The 20,495-nt window shown below is 46.5% G+C and overlaps 2 protein-coding genes across 7 annotated transcripts in view; both read right to left on the bottom strand.

The window, feature by feature from the left end:
* The window catches only part of LOC120958849 (ecdysone receptor), a 187,400-nt gene extending 170,142 nt beyond the window's left edge, over positions 1–17,258 (bottom strand). For 2 of the 6 annotated variants that reach the window (XM_049610026.1, XM_040381903.2), the window contains exon 1: positions 274–370. The gene's annotated coding sequence lies outside the window, so the exon portion shown is untranslated. The other 4 variants (XM_040381904.2, XM_040381906.2, XM_040381905.2 and 1 more) reach the window with 4 other exon arrangements.
* A 333-nt stretch (positions 17,259–17,591) lies between these two features.
* Positions 17,592–20,363, bottom strand: LOC120958108 (glycosyltransferase 25 family member). The gene is made up of 5 exons (XM_040380677.2): positions 19,870–20,363; positions 19,565–19,793; positions 18,964–19,496; positions 18,683–18,886; positions 17,592–18,615 (listed from the first exon to the last, which is right to left on the bottom strand). Exons 1-5 carry the CDS (start codon positions 20,112–20,114, stop codon positions 17,886–17,888), a joined length of 1,941 nt encoding a protein of 646 aa, XP_040236611.2. The 5' UTR covers positions 20,115–20,363; the 3' UTR covers positions 17,592–17,885.
* Between the last annotated feature and the right edge of the window lie 132 nt (positions 20,364–20,495).

Below are 20,495 nucleotides of genomic sequence, written 5' to 3'. Positions count from 1 at the left end.
TGCGCTACAAGCTACACTGTCAAACACTTTACCAAAATAATTCATTTGAAGACACGTTTGAACACGGCGAGGGCATAGAAACACCACCATCAAACACCGACGAAATGACGTACAATGTGAATTCACTCTCTGATGAAGTGTGTGTAGTTGCAGAGAAATGCACTGTCCGCGTCCCGTAATCGTGTACTTCAACAGCGATCCGCGGCACCCACACCAAACAACAATCAAAATGAAGTGGGGACGGCAGCAAACTTCTAACAAACAACACCTTACACACGTCTAATTTAGCGCAAAGAGCCGAGCACGGTCCGTTCCGATGAGACGCCAGAAGCCCGAACGCATCCGTGAATGGTGAGAAACTAACCGCTCGCAGTATGGCCACGGCAGCCCCAAGCGAAACCAAACCCCAGTGCGCTGAGAGTGGTGCGAGAGAGTACATTACACCGCTGAGTGACGCTGTACCACCCCACACCCCAATGGGGGTGATGGTGGTGGTTGCTTCGGTTTGGGGCGCGAACACGCGCGAACTCCTCCACCTGAGCTGCACTCTGCTCCAAACGGGGTACTGCTGCTGACCAAACAGCCCGAGAGCACTCACGACGACGACGCATTCGAAGGAAGGAAGGTTCGAGAGTAGACAGCTCTCTGTCTCTCACTCTCTTCAAACAGGTCCTCAAGCCGGAGAACGTTTGACGATCACACACACACACACGGGAATACCCATACCATTGTGGGGACCTGTGTGGAGATGCAGATGGTTGAAGGGATTTGTTGCATTCGAACTGCTTCCCAGAGTGCCGAGAAGAGCTTCAATGGAAGAAAAGGGAAGAAAAGGTTGCTATTGAGCGAGGTTCTCACAGCGCGGCACAGCGCATCTAGCGAGATGAGTTCGAGAGAATGCTGCCAGACCTTAACGGAGTCAGCTGTTGAAGTTTTGCGATTGGTAGACATTGACAATCTGAACTTTAAGAACTTCAGCTTTGATGGAGCTATGTTTGCTTTAAATTATTACTTTTTCAAAAAAGTTTTTGATTGAATGGAGAACTCTAATTTCAGCATATTTGCAGGTTCTAGAAAGGACGCACTAAAATCTCATCAAACGAATCTAAACACACTTTAGTGATCACGACCTTAGATGTCTTACCAGGAAAGGCACAGCAGCTGTTGGAAGGGACAAGATTTACTACACCATATCAACCACCGGCTATAAAATGGGAAAACGACTCTGTCCAACGAAACATCACATCTCTCCACAGAACCGGTTCAAATAGCGATCCCTTTCATTGCGATTTCTGTCTCTACCTCCCTCTTTCTCTTTCCTATTGAAGAGTAAGCACTTTTTTACAACCAGCCAAGCGATCAAGAAGCATCTCGCGTTCTTGCCGAGGTGATCGTTTTGGAGACCGGCGATCGTCTGAAACGGTAAACTCTCACGAACGCTAAGGTGATGCCGCATTAGGAAGGGAACGAAATCGACGAAACCAACAAAATGTCTCGCGGTGCTATTTATCTTCTAAACATTGCCAATGCATTCTTGTTATCGTGTTAGTCGATCTTCCTCCGTTCATTCCAAACCAACAGGCGACAATTTAACTACATACCAACATGCGAATCAGCACAAACTAGGCATGTGTAAAATGAACGAGAATCGCACCGTTCGAACAGCTCGGTAAAGTGCACGAACGAACGAGGTTCTTAACAAAAAGAACGCCCAGGACTTTTGGAAGAAACTGACTACACCGAACGCGTTCGAACGTTCCGTTCAGTGTTCGACGGCACACATAAATGTGGTAATAAAACGTGCAAAATCATATTGCTTTCTCGCTCTTTCTCGCACCGTGCGAACGGGTCGTCAGAGATCAAAATGTACCCTGTTGGTGTTGAAATCGTACCCATACAACTCAATTCCTCGAACGCCGTCGAATTTGTCCAGCAGTGTTCGATACTTGTGCTGTTGGTGTGGAAATCGTATCTATACGACTGAATTCATCGAACGCGTTCGAACTGGTGTTCGATCTGTGTTCTGTTGGTGTGTAAATCGTACCTACACAACTGAATTCATCGAACGCGTTCGATCTGATCCGTTAGTGTTCGATCTGTGTTCTGTTGGTGTATAAATCGTACCTACACAACTGAATTCATCGAACGCGTTCGAACTGGTGTTCGATCTGTGTTCTGTTGGCATGGAAATTATACCTATACAATTCAATAGATCGAGCCCGTTCAAACGGATTAGTCATTGTTCGCGAATGAACTGAACTGAATTGATTGCGCTCATCATGTTCATCCATTTTTAAGTAGTTTTTTTTTAAATAGAATCCTTAAGTGTGTATAAGGCATGGGGTACAATATATGCAGGAGACATTTTTGCTCGTATTAGTTTTTTACATGCTAGTTTTTGGTCGGTTTTGCGATGGATTGTGTTGACCAGACAACCGAGTGTTTAATGTTTTTAAATGATTGGTTCCAACCGCAGAATGAGTAGTTCTTTGGCTACAGTATGCGTCTATGGTGGGTAAATGAAAAAGATAACGAGCGTTCTTTGTGAATAAAAACCTCATAAAACAAAGAACGAAAGAATCGTCGTTCGCGTTCGGTTCTTTTTGGTGAGCGAACTAGTTCGTTCGCGTTCGGTGAAAAGAATCGTTTTGCCCATGCCTAGCACAAACGATCGAAAAGGCAAGAAAGCGAATGACTTATAGAGCATGTTCTGAAACCAACCGGCTAAACAAATCTCTACAGCTTTGTAAGAATAGGCTTTCAGATGAGAATTCAGAACAGGAGATCACCGTCGAAAGAAAAGACATAGATCACATTTTGTCCGATTATCAGACCGCGTGTTTATTTCAATAGCTTTTCCAATACTTCAATATCTGTCGCTTAGGCCGCAATCACATGATTGCTCAACATTTTTTTCCAATATTTTCTCAGTCCATCATTCCACGATACGTTCCGATTACTATCTCGAGACGACCAGAAGCACTAACCACGGCCTGGGTTGAGAGAGTCGCCGATTACGACAGCATAAAACATCTTCGAGGTGAATCCTTGACCAGCAAAGGGCAAAACCACACCTTCGCTCACTCACATGTGATCGTGAGGCTCAAAAGGGTAGTTAACTAGCTCCCCCGTTAAAACGAAACCCGCGGCGAACGGGTGGACGAACCTCGCGTGTGGCTTTGGTATCGATCGCGACACATTGCTCTTGCTCTGCCATCTCGCTTTCACCCTTTGCCTATTCCGCTTCGGGCCGCTAACTGGTTTCTAGCGCAATTCCGAACGATCTTCGACCTTTTTCGCTCGGAACGGTATGATTCATTGGCACTGACTATTGTTTTTTCACCTCTCCCAAACCCCGTTTCCTCGGAAATTCACGCCGTGCTGTGAACGCTGCTTAAGCTGCCCTCGAAAACAGCAAACGGTTCAAACTGATCGAAATTGAAGAAGCGAAGATCGAACGAGCGAGTGGGAACCAATGCCACAAAAATGCATCTCGACGAAAGAGACCTGCTGGTGGGGGGATGCGAATTTATTACACCATACATCTTATGCCCACCAACGAAACGAGCTCTGTGTGTGTGTCTACAACCCGTGGGACAGTGTCTATGGGGAAGAGGTACGTATAGCGGCAAATAGCAGTTCGTTGAAGTGGAGTTTTAGTTCCGCTTACGGTGCGGTCAAATGACACTGCAGAAAAAAAACGACAAACTGGGATAAGATTTATTTTTATGAACGTTCGCTACACGGCGTGAACACTGCGGGTGACTTAGGCTAGCCTTGCCAACGAAGACCTCTTAGCATGGACGAGGGCCTAGCAAAACTTCAACCTGATCCCTGTCAATAAAAAGCTGATCATAACGGTCAGTTTACGAGTGCTCTTCACAGTCTAACTGGTTGAGGGACATATGTGTGGATCGACAAGGGTAGAAGTTCAATATTCAATCTCTTTCACTAATCCGCTTGGTCCTGGTACAATAATATCTTAGCAATAAAAGTGCCTCTTCCATAGCTGTGGGCTATTTTAATGACGAATGAAGTACATTGACACTTGCAAGTGTATCACTTTAAGTCACTATGAGAAATTTAGAAAGTACTTCCTGCCATTACCGAAAGACAGAAGGGAGAGATATCTCTGCAAAGTAATTCTTAACTCAATGCCATATCTCAAAAAAGCTGTGGTACATCAGAAGACTGTTGCTTTAAAAATTGTCCTATAATATACACACATCCATCCACTGTCTCATGCGTTCCTCTCATCCACTCGAACAGCCTTGTAATCCCTTGTAAAGAGCACGTTTCTAAACATAAAAGACCAATCCCCATCAAATTCTTGCATGCACCAACGAACCCACTGCGTCTCCAAATGATGCCTTCGGGATGAAGCTATAACCCGATGCACAATCTAACTCTCCGCACGTTTAGGGAAAACTTGTATCTTCCCGTGATTGCTTACGACTGACCTCAAGGGCAAACCAACAGGCAAGTTGGAGCATAAATTCTAAAGTTGTGCTTTTTCCTGCTCAGCACAACATCGGAGCCCCATTCGTTTCAGCATTGATCGATCGGCTCAATCAGACCGTTGCACAAGAGCGGGATATGGGCGCAGAGAATCTTGCGCAGAAGAATTCGATTTTGAATTTTATGATTAAGTCGTAAAACTTCATAGCTGAACCTTGGGCCGTGGGGTGTGCTGTAGCCCGCGTGGCCCTTGGTGGTTTCTCAACCGTCCGTGCAGCGAGCAACATCATGAATTCTACCATACGAGAACGGCGCAGGATAATGAGATTGTCTAAGGTAAACGGGAGAAAATTAAAAATATATTCCTAGAATCTTTCATTAATCTTCCTGATGATTTCAGGGGCGTAAAAGAGCATACGATAACTTAATGACATAACATGAAATTTCTTTACACTTGCGCAATTCTATGATTTTGCACAGGTTTTTCAGAGATATCATTCTCTTGGCAGAATCCTAATATATCTAAATATTAGCCCCATTTGTCCTCCGACATTCCAATGCACAAAGCATCACAAAGTCAAATGTTGAATATGGCTCAACCCCCATCAGGGAGAGAAAACAAAGCTTCAACTATAGCTAGGAGCATGTACCTTCACGACTTCTTAACTCCCACCGGGGCACGACACTGCACACATTACAACTCTGGCTAAACACGAACCGACCATATTCTTCCCTGATCAAAAAAACACGGTAGCGTTTTTTGATGCACTCCTTCCACCCACTTCCGCCGAGGTGATTCACACACGGCCACATTCCGAACCGGATTGGAAAATGAACCGCCCGCAAAAAAAGGGCCAAACCGGTGCAATAAATTAGGAGCTTTATGTGTGCATCTTTTGCTTGGGTAGAAGTAATGATTTTAAAGGAAAAAGAGGAGGATTCAGAGGGGAGCGGGTCCGTGCAGGCATTCGCTTCTGTTTGCCCTTTTTTCCAGCTGCAAATAGAGGGTGGAGAGATGAGATCTGCTTGCACTTGTTCGTGCATTCGCAGTGTGTCGTCCTCCAATTCCGCTGCCCTGCCGTTTCGAGCAAGTCAAGGATGAGATTTTACACTTCAGGGTTTTAGAGCGTCCGCAGCCCGATGGGTGGCCGTGTCGGTTCATTAGTTGCACCGAAGTGGGGGGGTTACGAGCTTCTACTTCTTCTCCGTAGCCCGTTAACGATTTGATTTCACAGTATTTATTTCGCATGCAACAGGGCAATGCAATGGGCACCAGTAGCAGCGACGTTTGAGAGCAGTGGAAACTTTTGTCGTTAGCTTTATCAACGTGATTTGGGAGTGCAGAGTGTTGCAGAGAGACTTTAGTGAACTTTCTTCATAAATTTTGCATATTGAAACTAATTAGGGGTACAACTGCACGAGAAATGGATTAGAAATGATATCCTACCCAGAATTGGTGCAGATATAGGGCAAGCCGTTTTGCACGATGAATATTAGAAACTCTTTGAAAATCTACTTGAATATCTTACCAGGAATAAGTGTGGAGAGGCATCAAGCACATTTAATAAATAATAAGCTTCAATTTTAATGAACGTAATGCTTACGTTTGCAAGAATAAATCGAAGAATGCTTCTAACCATTACCCGAAACTATGTCAGACATCAAAAACCAACTACATGAAGTAACCCATTTCATTTTCATAACCATTCCAATACTCCTTTCGTCAACAAAGAATCCTACCCGCCTGCAAGCGCTCTTCCCCTCAATATAACTTATTTCATCTCGCTGTTCACGAAAAACGTCCTCTATCGGACTCACGGACTCCGCTCCTCCGCACCGTCCATGTCAGCGATGCACTTTGTGACAGTGAGTAGCGCACTGCAGGATGTGCAAGTCCTCCAACCCAACTTCTCTACCGACAACCTTCTCCCAGCTCCGAAAAAACCGCATGACAAATAGGTCACATTGGGCGCACCCTCTGTGAGCTGTGGGCTGGACCGGTGTCCTAGATTGTGCGAAACGAAACGCCACGTCCTGGCCAAGGTTAGGACATTTCCACCGACCGACCGTGACGCTACAAACTCCACGGTTTTGGCGTGGTTGTTCCGTTTTTGTTACAACGTTAAACTGCTCACACTACCCGTAGGAGTCCTTCTTTTTTTGTTTTGTTTAAATACAACCAGCACACCGCACACCGTGGGAGGGCTATTGCTGCCGAGATGGGGTGTGGTGCAGCACTAAAAACACACACACACACACACACACACACAGAACAACACACAGTGACGCAGCTATCACGAAACTGCATCGAACAGTTACGACGATAGCCCCAAGAAGTGCACCCAAGGACGTCCACGGTCCATCATTGCTCTGGGCGGCGTCTTTGTGTGTCGATACAGGGAGAAGTAGTTGAGGATATTTTATAACCGCTTTAAAAGTAAACTTTTCGTACGTGCTCCAATGCAAACCGCTTGCCGTTAACTATGTGTGTCGTGACTTTATGGCAAATGTAATCTACATTCCATTATGTTGCTGGTAATCACCTTATCTCATCGCAGCTCCCGAACTACACAGCTGTCACACACCATTCACAAACTCAATTAGCAATTATCCATCAAACTGTAGGCGAAATGACAGCTGGAATGATGCACTAATGTCACTAACATTCTACTCATTGTCCTGCCAAGAAGAAGGATGACAATCCAGTTCACACACTAAACTTTCCCGATCTCAATCTCGATCTCAAATTAACAAGTAACAACTTACATCGGTATGCATTCGGAGCATCCTGTCGCTCACTCTCTCCTGTTTTCTTCCTTCCAAACGCAATGCAATCCACTGTCAATTCGTCCTTGACGTTCCTTTATCGATGTGTTGCGGCCCGTGGGACGCACTTCACCAATCCGCACGACAAACAAACAGCAGAAGGAGGGCGTAAAAACACTACTTTGACACAAAACTTTCCCCATTCTAGCACCAAACCAAACCATTAGCCTTGTTCCTGTTAGCTAACTAGTCGTTAACATTTCCCTGCCCTATTCGATGCACTTCGCCGTTTACCGCTCCCGTGTCCAGCAATGCGCGCTGTGTCCATAAAATATCATCAAAGTTTAAGCCATCCCCGTCCACCGTGCTGATCCTCTCTCTGCTGCCCAAACGTCCGTTCCATTTTCCACGACTGGCTGCACTTTGTTCCCATTCGAATGAACAGGACCATCGCCGCGCGCACGCAGCCAGTGTTGTAAGTTTGCGCGGGATGGTGTGTTCCATTTATTGTGCACTGATTACCATCGGGATCAGTGGCGATATTTCCAGGACGATGGTGCCAGGAATCGCGCTGCAAAATGGGAAATGGAGCAGGAGCACACAACGGTTTTGCTAAGTAGCTGCACAAAGTGATAATAGAGGACACATCGCCGTGCGCTGATCCTTCGACACATAAATCCAATCGACAATAGGGACCGGAAGCCCTGCTAATGATGCCAACAGGGGCTGTCCTTCGCTGCTTTGCGGCGGTCCGATTTTGAAGGACTTTGAAGGACTTTGCGCAAGGAGTGAATTATCTGTTGACGGAAAGTGTTCTTGTAATGGAGTTATGTTCAGGTGTAAATAATCAAATTAAACTGAAACACAATACGCAAAAAAACAATAATGTCACAAACAATCCTGTTTAATGATATTCCATTCAGCCAACCGAGTATGATTAATCGCACTCATCAGAGATAAACATTTAACGAAGGTGCAAGTTTAAACCACACACAAAAAATGCATGCTCTCGCTCTTTCTCTCTATTGATGAGGGTGCTGGAAGATTGGTTAAAGTAATTCGATCCGCCAACAAATTCCATCCGCCGCCCGACGAGACAACGGCAGAGGAAACGAAACGGCTCAGAGACAGAACCGCCGTCGAGCGCCTTTGCCTTCCGTTCTCGAAAGCCCAATCAAATTCCAGACAGGCTTATGGTCGTCTACTCCACCACCAACCGACGGTTTCGCATCTCACGCATTCTCTCTCTCTCTCGTGTTCTCTCTCTGCCCCATTGTGATGGTTATCCTTTTAAACTGCGAATGACGACAACTCGGCAGACAGGCCGTTGCCCTTCGTTACTCTCAAAAAAAAACATAAGCACACACACACACACACACCAAAATTCTTTACCCCCAAGGACCAAGTACGGTAAACGGTAAGGATTCTCGGTGTCACAAGGGAAGATGGAGCCGGCCGTAGAATGACAGAAGCGCCAAAAATTGTGTTGCAAGCATGAAAAACTTCTCCGATAGCATTCTTCTGTCTGCTTTTTGTGTGTTCCGTAAAACAGGTGTCGAAATTTCTGCATAAATTATCTGTTGCGAGGGAGTATTATTTCCTTTTCTAAGAGCTATTTACAATATCCTTGGAGCATAATTAACTTTGACACAAGTTTCGCCCTTTCAAAACATTTAATTTCACACGCTAAAGTTGCGAACTTGCGTAGAAAATTAACTCTTTTCAATTCATACCACGTTGCAGCGACACGCATCAAAAATATGCCACACACACAAATTGTGCCCATTCGCACGGTAGTGTAATAAAAATATCATCAGCCACCCAAAATCGAACAGAAACGGCCACGACTACCAACAACACGGCCGCCCAGACGAATCAGGAAGAAGATTTTGCGGAAGCTCGGCACGGCTCGGCACGGCAGTGACAAACACCCGCGAGAGAGGCCGGATGTTGGCAGCAGGAGAGTGCCGAGAGTGGAAAGCAAAAAATATCGCCCAGCCGTCTGCGGCCGAATTGGTCCAATGAACCTGCGACCTCTAGTCAAGGACGTCTTGGGCCAGACAAAGCAATCTTTAATAACAATAATAACAGCAGCAGCTGCGCCGTACTTCCTTCCCGAGTTCCGGCAAATAGAAACCCCGAACTAACTCTGCCACTCCTTTGCTGAGGAGGATGGGATGGGGTGATGCAAGAGAGTGGTTGTTAAAAAACGAAAGGAAGTGAATTTCGGAAAAGCTTACTGGGCAAATAAAAGAAGTAAGCTCGATTTCTCCCATCGTGCAGGTCCTTTTGTGCTCAAATGTTACGTTGTTACGGTAGAAATCGAAAAGTCTTTACAATCACACCGAAATGCGAGAACGACAGCCTTCACTTTTGCTCCAACTTCCTTAGCGCGTGCGAAAGCTCGAGTGAAAGCTTTTCTGCCGAAGAGTTCTTATAGGCCGCAGATTCCACCGTTCGGCACTCACCTGCACCTGTGTGTCCTGCACCAGAATGCGATCTAATGAAGACGAATCGAGCCGAGTGTAAGCGCTTCGGTTCGCCACTGTGCCAAGGACGAAGGAGAGTGCTTGTATCCTTGCCGGAGCATGAGTTCCGTCTGGGCGCTGTGTTGTGACGGGTTTGGTTACATTCTGAGAACCGTTCTCCATCTCCGCCCGCACGGAGAAATAAAAACAAAATTCACCTCTCCCCATCAGCTACATCATCTTCACCCATCCTTGCGTTACTGGTCTTCTGGCTGCTCCCAACTCAACCACACGAGACAATCATTACGCTCTCGTCAAGGATGCAAGGATTTAACTCGAGGCAAGCCGGTGTGCTCCGAAGCTATTTCCGTGGACCGAATGTAAGGGGTCAAGGACGTTTGAATATCAGACGATGGTAAATGGAGATGAGTACCAATACGAGGAGCTTTCTACGTCACGTCAAGCATAATATAAACATTCCACAAGCAATGAATACAAATACACAATTGAGTCTACTTTGTAATTTAAAAAGGATACATTTTGCTCTTATTTTCTCACCAATGTTCCCCACCAATGTTTCAAATACGAACTCTCCCCCCAAACTTGTTCTTTATTCGTAGCAAACATCCATCAAGACGCGGGATCCTTCAAACACAATAAGTTCACCCATCATAACAAACAACCCCTTCAGAGTTCAAACCGCCCAGCCACTCGGGGGGCCGTTGTTGAGCGATGCCAGAAGCTCCTTCGTCCTTCACCAATGACGGCACAACCGCCAACAAAGAGAGATCTGACTAGCAATCATGCGTCAAAATAAGATGCCAACCATTTATCATGCTCAAAAACCCGTACACACAACACCGGCCGCCAGAGCCACCAGATTACGCCACTTTCGGATATGATACGAGCAGGGTGAACAATATTACGTGGTGTGTTTTTGTTACTTTATATAACAACTACACAGCCCGCCGGAGCTGCCTTAGCCCTGAGGGTGAAGCTCGCCAGCAACGAAAATGAAACCTGGAAAAGCACTTTGCTAGAATAACAGCAAAGTTCTTTGCCGCCCAAACGAGATATATGCTGACCCTTTTTGCGAGGATGAAAGTTTGAGCGAAGCTAACTATCACAGCCACGGTAGAAACGATGTTAAGAGCTTGCGAAGGACGTATTCACAATGGTGCGAGTTCATTTAGATTAAGCGTGTTACGGAAAGTAAGAGCTAAATTGAAACAATTCACAATAAAAATATGGTTGAAGGATTGAACTTGGCTGAACAAGTAATGTCTTTTGTTTATGATCTAAATCAAGAACTACAAACAAGCCAGCTTTTCTTTTACTGCACAGAAATGGACTTACGAACGTATGTGAAAGGATATTTGACTTTCTATGATCTCCGAGGATGTTTTAGAAGAAGATGCAATCTGTATCTTCATTGCGGAGTTGAACTCACGACCTTTTGCGCAGACGACCGAGCGCTTGACAACGTCACCATGGAGGCGCTCATCAATTACTACATTAATAGCGCCTTTTAAGCAACAATCTGCGAAGAATTGAATCAAAAGTCTTTAAACACGTACTAATATTACAAACAAAAGCGGTCTTACTTCTTTTTCTAGTCTCGTTTAATTCCAGAATACTCTTTACCAAATGTATACTTCTAAAATAGCATTATTAAACCAAGAACAGCACAGTGCATAGACATAGGTGAACCGCGCGGCCAACCAACCTGACCACACATAAACTATTACCTAGAACACCGAAAATAACGCAAAGGATATGCAGGAAAAGCACGCGCAAGAGGTAGAAAATTGAACCTATCGGACCAGCAACCAGCGACCAGTGCGGTAAAAGAAACGGGACGAATCGTGGAGGGCAACACACTACGATCGCGCCGCCATGCCCGACCTACGCCAACATTCATTTCGATCCATTTTTAGCATTTATATTGTTTATCGTTCCTTCGCTTCTCTGCAGCTTGTTCGCTTGTTCAGCGCGGTTTGCCAGAATGGCGAATTATTATTACACATTATTTTTTGTTCGGTTCACACCACATCACACCGCCTGCATTCCGGCGTACATTCTTTTGCTCCATTTAGCACTTTTCGGGGTTCCTTGTTTCAGCTTCATTTGGCCGCTTTACGATGCTTCTTCCAACCCCGTTCTTAGTTGCATCCAAATGGTTGAACTGTGTTCCAAGAACCCCACGAGTAAGGGACTTCATTTGCCAGTATTTGTTTACGATCCATTATAAGTGTTTTTTTCGCTCTCTCACGATAATCACTACACTCTACTTTGGACGAAAGAGCAGCAGGTTGATAAGATTAGCTTCCTTTTTTATGAAGCGCTAATGTAACATTACTGCTTAACGTCATTACGAGCGGGCAAACAGCACGAACGAATGGATAAATAATATTACCCGTACGCGTCTTTGACCTCTGCTGAAGGAATAGAGTACACACATATCTTGCTAAACTTCACATAGCCTCACTACATACGTGGAGTGGGGAGGAAAATGTAGAAAGCGCACTGATTGCAGCGCAGTAGTTTCTTCCTTGCCGGCTACAAGTAACGTCCACTTGCCACTCCGGTATGTATACTACGAAAATGCATCGACGTTCTCACTCTCTCTCTCTCTCATACTGTGTTTGAAATCCGATTTAGGCAACGCCATGCATGACCTCGAAAGTGTTCAAAGACTACATAACGCTCCTCACTATGTACTGTACACGATGCACAACGATGACGCACGTTTCAGCCCTGCATACTGCCACAGACACCTACCATAGGCGATAAGGAAGTTTACGCCTCACCAGGTGGCTCCATCAGAGAAATGTGTTTGAAAAGTGTTTTTAAAAACAACCTCCAAAGGCAATATTTACATTGAAAAGTTAACGCACTTCATGATTTTTCTTCTTTACGTACAAGATAACGATAAGCAACCTACGCTTTGGATCGATTTCATCACATCCGTAGTTGTCGTAGGTTCGGCATTATGTACTCAATCTTTTTGGTCGTCGCAATGGCAACGTACGCTCAAACAGGGCAAAACCAGCGCCGTTTGATGTTAAGATGAACCGGCATTAACCATTGCGAAACACTTCGCTAACCCCGAGAAACAAGTTATGTTTAAACTTGCGCGGGAGGAGATTCCTCGCTCGCTGCCTCTTTCGCTCCCTGTGTTCCACCACTCTGTTGTTGTTGATTTTGTTAATAAAAATTCTAACAATCCGTACCGTGCAACCTGCCCAAAATCGATACTAACTTCATTTGAAGGCATCCACACTCTGCTCTGGCATCCGTAATGGGGTCAACAGTCGGGTCAGCGTATCCAGCGTAACCTGGCTGCACCCGGTAAAAGCTGCACGTGAGCGGGGCCGGAGGGGGGCCACAAGCGACCTTGCGACAACGGAGGATACTCTCTCTGTGTCTCACTCACTCATTCGCACTCATTTTCACACCATCGGGAGCGGCATTCTGGTGCAATGAAATGCGCAAGGACATTCCACTGCAAAATTCCACCAATACCGCCGCCACACAGCAGCAGGTGAGACGGCAAAGCGAGCAACCACCGAGAGCGAAAGAGCCACACAAACACGAGGAGGGAAAGTTCATTCTGGTGCTGCTACAAACGTGACCTAAGTTGGGTCTTTTTTGTCCTTTTTTTGGGGTGAGCATGCTTTTGTTTTTATATAATAATAAGCGCTCACACAGCCCAACGAGCCCAAGGAGCTTGGGGCTTGGGGATATTACAAGGGAATTTTCGCTGGAAGGTTAATGTTGCAATTTTGGGAGGTTCTCCACCCAGGGGGTTAACGAACAACCCGTGTTGTTGGGATGACCATGAGAAGCTTATCCCTGCTGAGATAATCGAATGTCGGTTCGAAGAAATCTTAACGGCTTGACAGTAACACGAACCAACAAATTATCCCCAAAAAACCCAATGAACTGTGTCCTCTTTACAAAAAGTGTACTCCAAAACAACATCTTTGGCTCCCGAGTGGACCCGAAAATTCCGACAACTTCTTGCCCGCTTCCCCTTTCCCCGTTCCTCCACCGTCACCGTGTATGTTCAATGATCTCGCCAGTTTTTGCAAAAATGAACTTGCGTGAGGCATTGCCCTAGGTCAGGCACCGTAGGCAAATGTCATCGATCGATCCCCCTTCGAAGCCGGTTCAGGGCGTGGTGGTGATGCAATGCAACCCAATGTGCCCGAAAGAGGAAAAACAAAAACGGCACTGCACAGTATGTTGGGATCCATCATGTGTACATAGCGCGAAGAAGCGAAGGAGCGAAACAATGCGGAGAAAGCAACGAACTTTTGGGAGGCTCCCGGTAAGGACAACGATTTGCAATCGGGGAAATGCTTTCCTCGCCGAAGGAAGAATACACGATGGAGGGAGATTTATGTTTCATAAAAAGAGCCTTTCTTGTACCTATTTGGACAAAACGATAAGAATGTCGCTGTACATAAGGCTGAGATTTTTATCTGCGCGAAAGCAAAAGCATATGCAAAAAAAACTAAAAGTCTCTATGAAAATAAAGAAAAAAAGGGAAAAAAATCAAAATGGTTTCTTGTCCTTTTAAGCGCGAAAAGGATGCATGTCGTTTTCGTTTTTGCACCAACAAAAAAGGGCTAGAAGGCAAACCTTGCCAGTGCTAGGGGCGCGATGAAAGCAGGAAATTGAAAGTGATTTTTTCTGTGAGTGTGTGTAAGTGTGTGTGTTTTTGCATCATCGCCCCATAACTGCAACTGCGCGTTTTCAATAATGCAACCGCGCGTTACACTGGACTCACCTACACATAGAGATAGTGAAAGAGAGAGAGAGAGAGAGAGTCACTAACGCACACACCCACACAATCACAATCGAATGAAGCATTTCATAATGATTCGCTTACATACTGCAGCGATCATAATGCATTCTCACCGTTCGCGTTAGATAGCACAATCGGTTTCCTCCACCTTCTCTTCCACAGTTTTCCTCCCACCCAAGTAAAGGAATGCACCACCGGAAACAGACCTGTGACTGTGTGTATGTGTACCGTCGAGGTCGTCACACAAATCGATGATGCCATCGGTGCTCGGTGGAGCCGGACAGGATTCAAGTTCATTGCCTTTCCGGGATGAAAATAGAAAACTCGGGAAATGCAACCACAGCCCGTCTCTCTTTCTCTCACAAGCTCTTTCGGCCTGCTTTGGGATCCGCCGCCGTTCTATCCCGATGGGAAGAGGAATTTCGGAACGGTAATTGAAAGCTGCGCCGGCGCGATTCCCCAAAACCCAACTACAGACGCATTTCTCCTCAGCAAAAATCACCCCCCACCCGCCCGCTTGGTGCATTGCAAAGCCCTGCAGGCCCAAGGAAAAACAAAAAGGGCACACGGCATAGGGTGTGATAAAGGGAGTGAGTGTAATTGCGTCATTAGAAATAGTACACAAACGCATTGCAAACGGTAACACGTCGTGATTCAAAAAATGGCTTCAAAAATATCGAAAATCTTTTCAACTAATGCAGCATTATTTTAGTAATTTCTAATAATCTTTATTACAGCCAAAGACCGACCATTTTCATAATTTAAAGCACCTCAAAACGACAACCGGTTCTTACCGGACAGAACAAACCGGCTCGTGGCTCGCGGCTATGCGCTGTCCATTATCTAATCAATCCACACCGGGTTGAGCCCCCTTCCCTGTATTGGGGGGGGGGGGGGGGATTCTTCCTCTCACGTGCACGAGCAAACGCGCATGAGGAAGCGCGCGCGCTTTGTTTACATCATTATCGAATTATTGCCTATCGCTTATCGCACGCGGTTCTTCCGACGAAGCAGGAGCGATGGAAAGGGCGATACTACCGAGAGGCGTGGTACGTTTGAAGGCTAGCCCAAGATATGAACGGGTTTGTTTACCATTTGGGCTTAGCTGGGGGGTGGCTATACGTTTTATAAATAGAATGTCCACTTTACTGGACTGACCACTTCCTGGAGGGTTTCAGGTTAGATATTCTCAAGAAGGTGTTTAAGCAAATAAATGAGAAATCTAATTAGACAAACTTACCTTAAATTAAATGGCGAATCTTTGGATCAACCTAATTTCTTCCTCTCCTAGAAACACATCCTTTCCCCTATACTTCATTCAATTGCCGCATCCTGTGCTCAGCCCTCTCAACCATTACAACACACCTTTTTTCGGAACATTCTAGACGATCTTCTCCCTCCCAAAGGGAGCGTCATTTCGTCACGGGAATAACGGGGAAAGGGATACACGTTCACGAAATTTCCATACCCCCCAAAAACCGGAAGCGAACCGTCTTGTACACGCACGCACTGAGGCGACGGAAGACTATTGCCATGGAAACCCACACCCTACGTCTCTCGTGCTCTCTCTCTCTCTCTCTCTTTCCTCCAGACCCAAAAAGGTACTGACACACTATCGACCTTTTTTTATTTCCTTTTCGATTGTAATTTAATCAATTCTGTACACCCAAGACACCCAAGCAAGACACACAAAACAAACGCGTTTTGCTTTTGTCACATAATTTCACGCACCGTTCACCCCCTTTTCCGCCCTCCCAGAAGGAACGCACGTAAACATCGTACCGCAGCACGCGCGCGTTATCAGTCGGGAAATGGCGAGAAAAACACACTCACTCATACACACACGCTTACTATCTTTTTTCCACACCAATTTGATACAACGTCTTGTCTCCCGCCGCCAGATTGTGGAGGATTGGTTTTGTTTTCACCGACACCGATTAGAAGGTTCACGGACGACACACGGACTTTCACCGAGAATGGTGACCGCTTGCTACGATCTGATTGTGCACTGACCGCACTTCGAAAGCATAACCCAAACACACGCACAAACACACTGCTGCCCGTTTTATGCTGCTCGGTATGTTTTTATGCTGTTTTCAAGCGCATTCAATCGCGCACTTCCTCGCGAGAACTGTGGCAGCAGAGGAGACGGGACCGAAGCAAACGAAGTGGTATGCTGCGCGCACATACACACACGCGCGCGCAGGGGGTGTGAGGGAGGTGTAAATACTGATTTGACATTACGGTTTGTTGTTACGCCGTGCTGCTTGACAGTTCCGCCATCCCTTTTCTTTTTGCTGCCTTTTAAAAAATCTCTGCTCTGCTACGCAGGAAGAAAGTAAACCGCACCACCAAAGCAAAAAGAACATCCCCTTTCTACACGCACACACACACTTGTGCACGTTTCCTCGCGGGTTACGCGACTGGCCATTCACAACCGCGTTTTTTTTTGGGTTGCTCCTGCTCGTCTATAGCGCGAGACACAAACGACGACACATTCTAGATGAAGCTGTGCTCGGTACAAGAGATGAGGGAAGGGAAAGGACCCTTTTTCTAATGTATTTCTATTACCCAAAACACACTACACCGGGATGAGGTGCACACGTACACTGCACACACATACAAACAGGCACACACAACCGCGCACAAACAATCGAACACGAGGCGCACAAACACACAAACGAGCGTTCAAAACAATTAAACGCAGCTCCCGTCGTACGCGGTTCCACCAACACGAATGGAATGTTTTGACAGCGCAGGCAGAGTGAAAAGTGAACCTCACCAGAGAGCGCTCGCACACACACACGCATGCATGCAGTACGACCCGTTCTGAGCGTGCAGGGGTGTCAAACTCCGTATAGTGAAGCGTTTCAAAATAATATTACCGTTTTGTACAAATTATTATTATTATTTATTTTTAGTCATGTAATTCCAATACATCTATTTAAATGGGTTTTTTTCTAAAATTGTGCCATTTCATGTGCATCTAGGATGATATTTGACTTTTTTTCTCCACTTGAAAGTCGACCCGTTTGAGGCCCTTAAGAGCAGGGTTGCTTGGAAAATAAAGTCTATATAAGGCAGGGTTTCAGATTACACGTGTTGTTACAACTAACTGTTTATTGTATTCAGAAACAATTCCATCTAAAAGGAAAACTGATACGTTATGGCTTGTGTTATGGCTAGTGTCAAAGTGGTCTCCTCCTGCTGGTTTTACCTACTAATATCGATATAAGGCACATTAATATTATCGCAATTCCATTCTTCTACGGGTTGATCCAATGTTCGTTTTTTTTTTGGTATAAATGCTACAGGACATTCCCAGTGTCCATCATCAGATCCTTCATCGTGCGCTTTTGGGCATTTTTCCCTCTTGAACGCTAAAGTTCACTGCGCCTGTTTTTCGTCTCCAAATCATGCTCTCCCTGCCCAATGCCCGACTCGCTCAGCAAGGCCGGCGCATTCGGCAGCTGCTCCTTGTCCCCCTTCTTTGGTTCCTGGCTGGCCTGACCCTGGCCACCGTCCCGCGTATCATTGCTAACCATTCCCGAGCTACCCTTGCTTGGCCCTCCAACAGCCGGCAGTGTTCCATCGATGCGCAGCGAGTCCTCCGTGTCGGAGATGTACCCCTCGTCCCCGGTGTAGTGCGTAGGGTACAGCAGCAACGGTGCCGCACTCCAGGCACTCAGCGTCCGGTCGCGGAAATGGCTCGTCCAGCTATCGTTCGGATGGTTATCGAACATGATCGGCAAATACTCGTCCACCGGCAGCAGCTTGCTGAGCGGTTGCTCGCGCAGCAGCTTCTTCGCTCCCTCCAGCGTGATCACGTACCCGAGCGTCCAGTACGAGTAGCCCGCCTTCACCAGGTACTCCGATCCATCGATCCACTTTTCGTCTTCCTCCTGGAGCCGCTTCCGCCCGAAGTAGATCAAATCCCAGCCACCGATGCGACGTGCATCGGCCAGCACCCCGTACGCCCGGCGGCGGAAAAATGGCTCGAACCGGATGTCATCCTCCAGCACGAGCACTTCCTGCTGGTTGAGCCGTACCATACGCTCCCAGATGTTGTAGTGGCTCAGGAAGCAACCGATCTCTCCCATCGTCATCGGGCTGGAAGAACAGAGGGAAAAAATGCTTAAGTAAACAAAGCAAAGAATGGCAACAAAAAGCTACGTACCGCTTGTGGAAGGGATCGGCATAACCGGGCAGAAAGCGGATGCCCATATCGTACACTTTCTTATCGCTCAGCTGCTTCCCATCGACGGCGGGGAAGTGTTCCACGTCCAGGCCGAGCAGATCGAAGTGCTTCAACATTTTCGTACGTCGCTCCGTACGCCGCTCCAGATTGATCATGTAGATGTGGGAGAGGGACAGTTTGTCCCTGCGGAAAAGCATGAGAAGAAACGAAATCAATGATTTATGTAAAAACACTCCAGCAAAGAAAGGTCTCCGGCTTACTTTGGAACATCCGCAACGAATCGGCTTAAATCCTGCTTCAACGACAGCGCCCCATACTCATTCACGATGTAGCTGAGCACGTTGGTCAACTGTTCCAAATCTTTGCCCGGCACTGTTTCACCCGCCTCCAGCGGCACCATGATGTACCCATAAAGCAGCTCATTGCACACATACATCGGAATTCCTGAGTAGTTTGCCGACATGGCAAATATGATGATATCATCCACCGGCCCATCGTACCGCCCGACCGGGAGGTTTTTCCGCTCAAACGTTAGCTGGCGCGTTTGGGCAATGTTAAGGCTAACCAGCACGGCAGTATGCACCATCGGCACCGGCCACTGGCCGATCTGGTCGTAGTTGAGTATCTTTTTGTAATCGTCCGTCCGCTGGTAGTAGTAGTCTGACGTCATGCCGCACCAAAAGTTGGAGTACAGCCCATCGGACACGAGCATGGGCGCCACGATCGGCAGCTTCCGGTCGATCAGCTTGCCCAGCGTATTGCTGTTTGTTAGGAACACATCGGCATCGATGAACTGTTGAGAAGAAATCGAAATCACAACATTATTCCCCATTGGATTGAGTTTTTTTGCTATCAACTCACGAAGATATAATCGGCCCACATCATTCTTGCGGCTTGTAGTGCATCCTGCTTCAAGCGAATCACATCACTAAACCGTTCCTCATTCCAGTGTGTGCTAGTTTTCTCACTTTCGCGCTTTCCTCGCTCGCTGCGGTATTTAAAATCCACACTATGGTACAGCGAGGACGTTCGCTTCAGCCATGCTTTGGTAATCTCTATGCTGCGATCTTCATTATGATCCGAACGGATCCTGCAAGAAGGGGAACAAGAACGTTTTATATCGTTACAAGAACCCTCACCGAGGTAGATTAGTCATTAACACTTACCACAATGACATCCGATCTTTGGGATAGTCGAGATCCTCCAAGTACGAGAAGAAGTACGGCAGCGTGTGCGCTTTGTTGCGCACCAGCACTGCCACCATTACGGTTGGAAGTTGCTCCGTAAGCTCTATCTGATTGTCGCCGCTAACGATTGTCGTCGTCAGCAGTAGTGCCAGCATCATCGTCATCATCGCTAGCCCCGCAAATGCGCCACCGCTGCTGCATCGCACCGACACTATAGAACACATGCTGGCGTTTGTGCGAGTTTTAACGTAGTTAATATAAAAACTTAACAGTAAGCACACCGCAACTAGCCCTTTCTTACGCTACAACACCGACTATTGCTTTTTCTGACTCATATCAACTTCCGCTTCCGCCGTCGCCACCGCTCGCCAGATGAGAAACAGATGAGTTTTCCGTTCCGATCTTTACCGTAGCGCACAAGCATGCAAACACACCAACACACACACACACGCAACAAAACAATGTGCGGCAAATGTCAAACCGTACCCCCACAGAGCATAGCCTGCTGACGCGTAGAGGGGATGATGTTTTATGCTGGTTTGTTTATGTTTTCCTTCCTTTTCCAAAGCACGCAACCAAACACACACACAGAGAGAACGAGATAA

This window comes from Anopheles coluzzii, chromosome 3 (genome assembly GCF_943734685.1).
Source record: "Anopheles coluzzii chromosome 3, AcolN3, whole genome shotgun sequence".
Classification (NCBI taxonomy): domain Eukaryota; kingdom Metazoa; phylum Arthropoda; class Insecta; order Diptera; family Culicidae; genus Anopheles; species Anopheles coluzzii.
The sequence above is the reverse complement of the archived record's forward strand: the minus strand, read 5'-3'. Positions and strand labels throughout refer to the sequence as shown.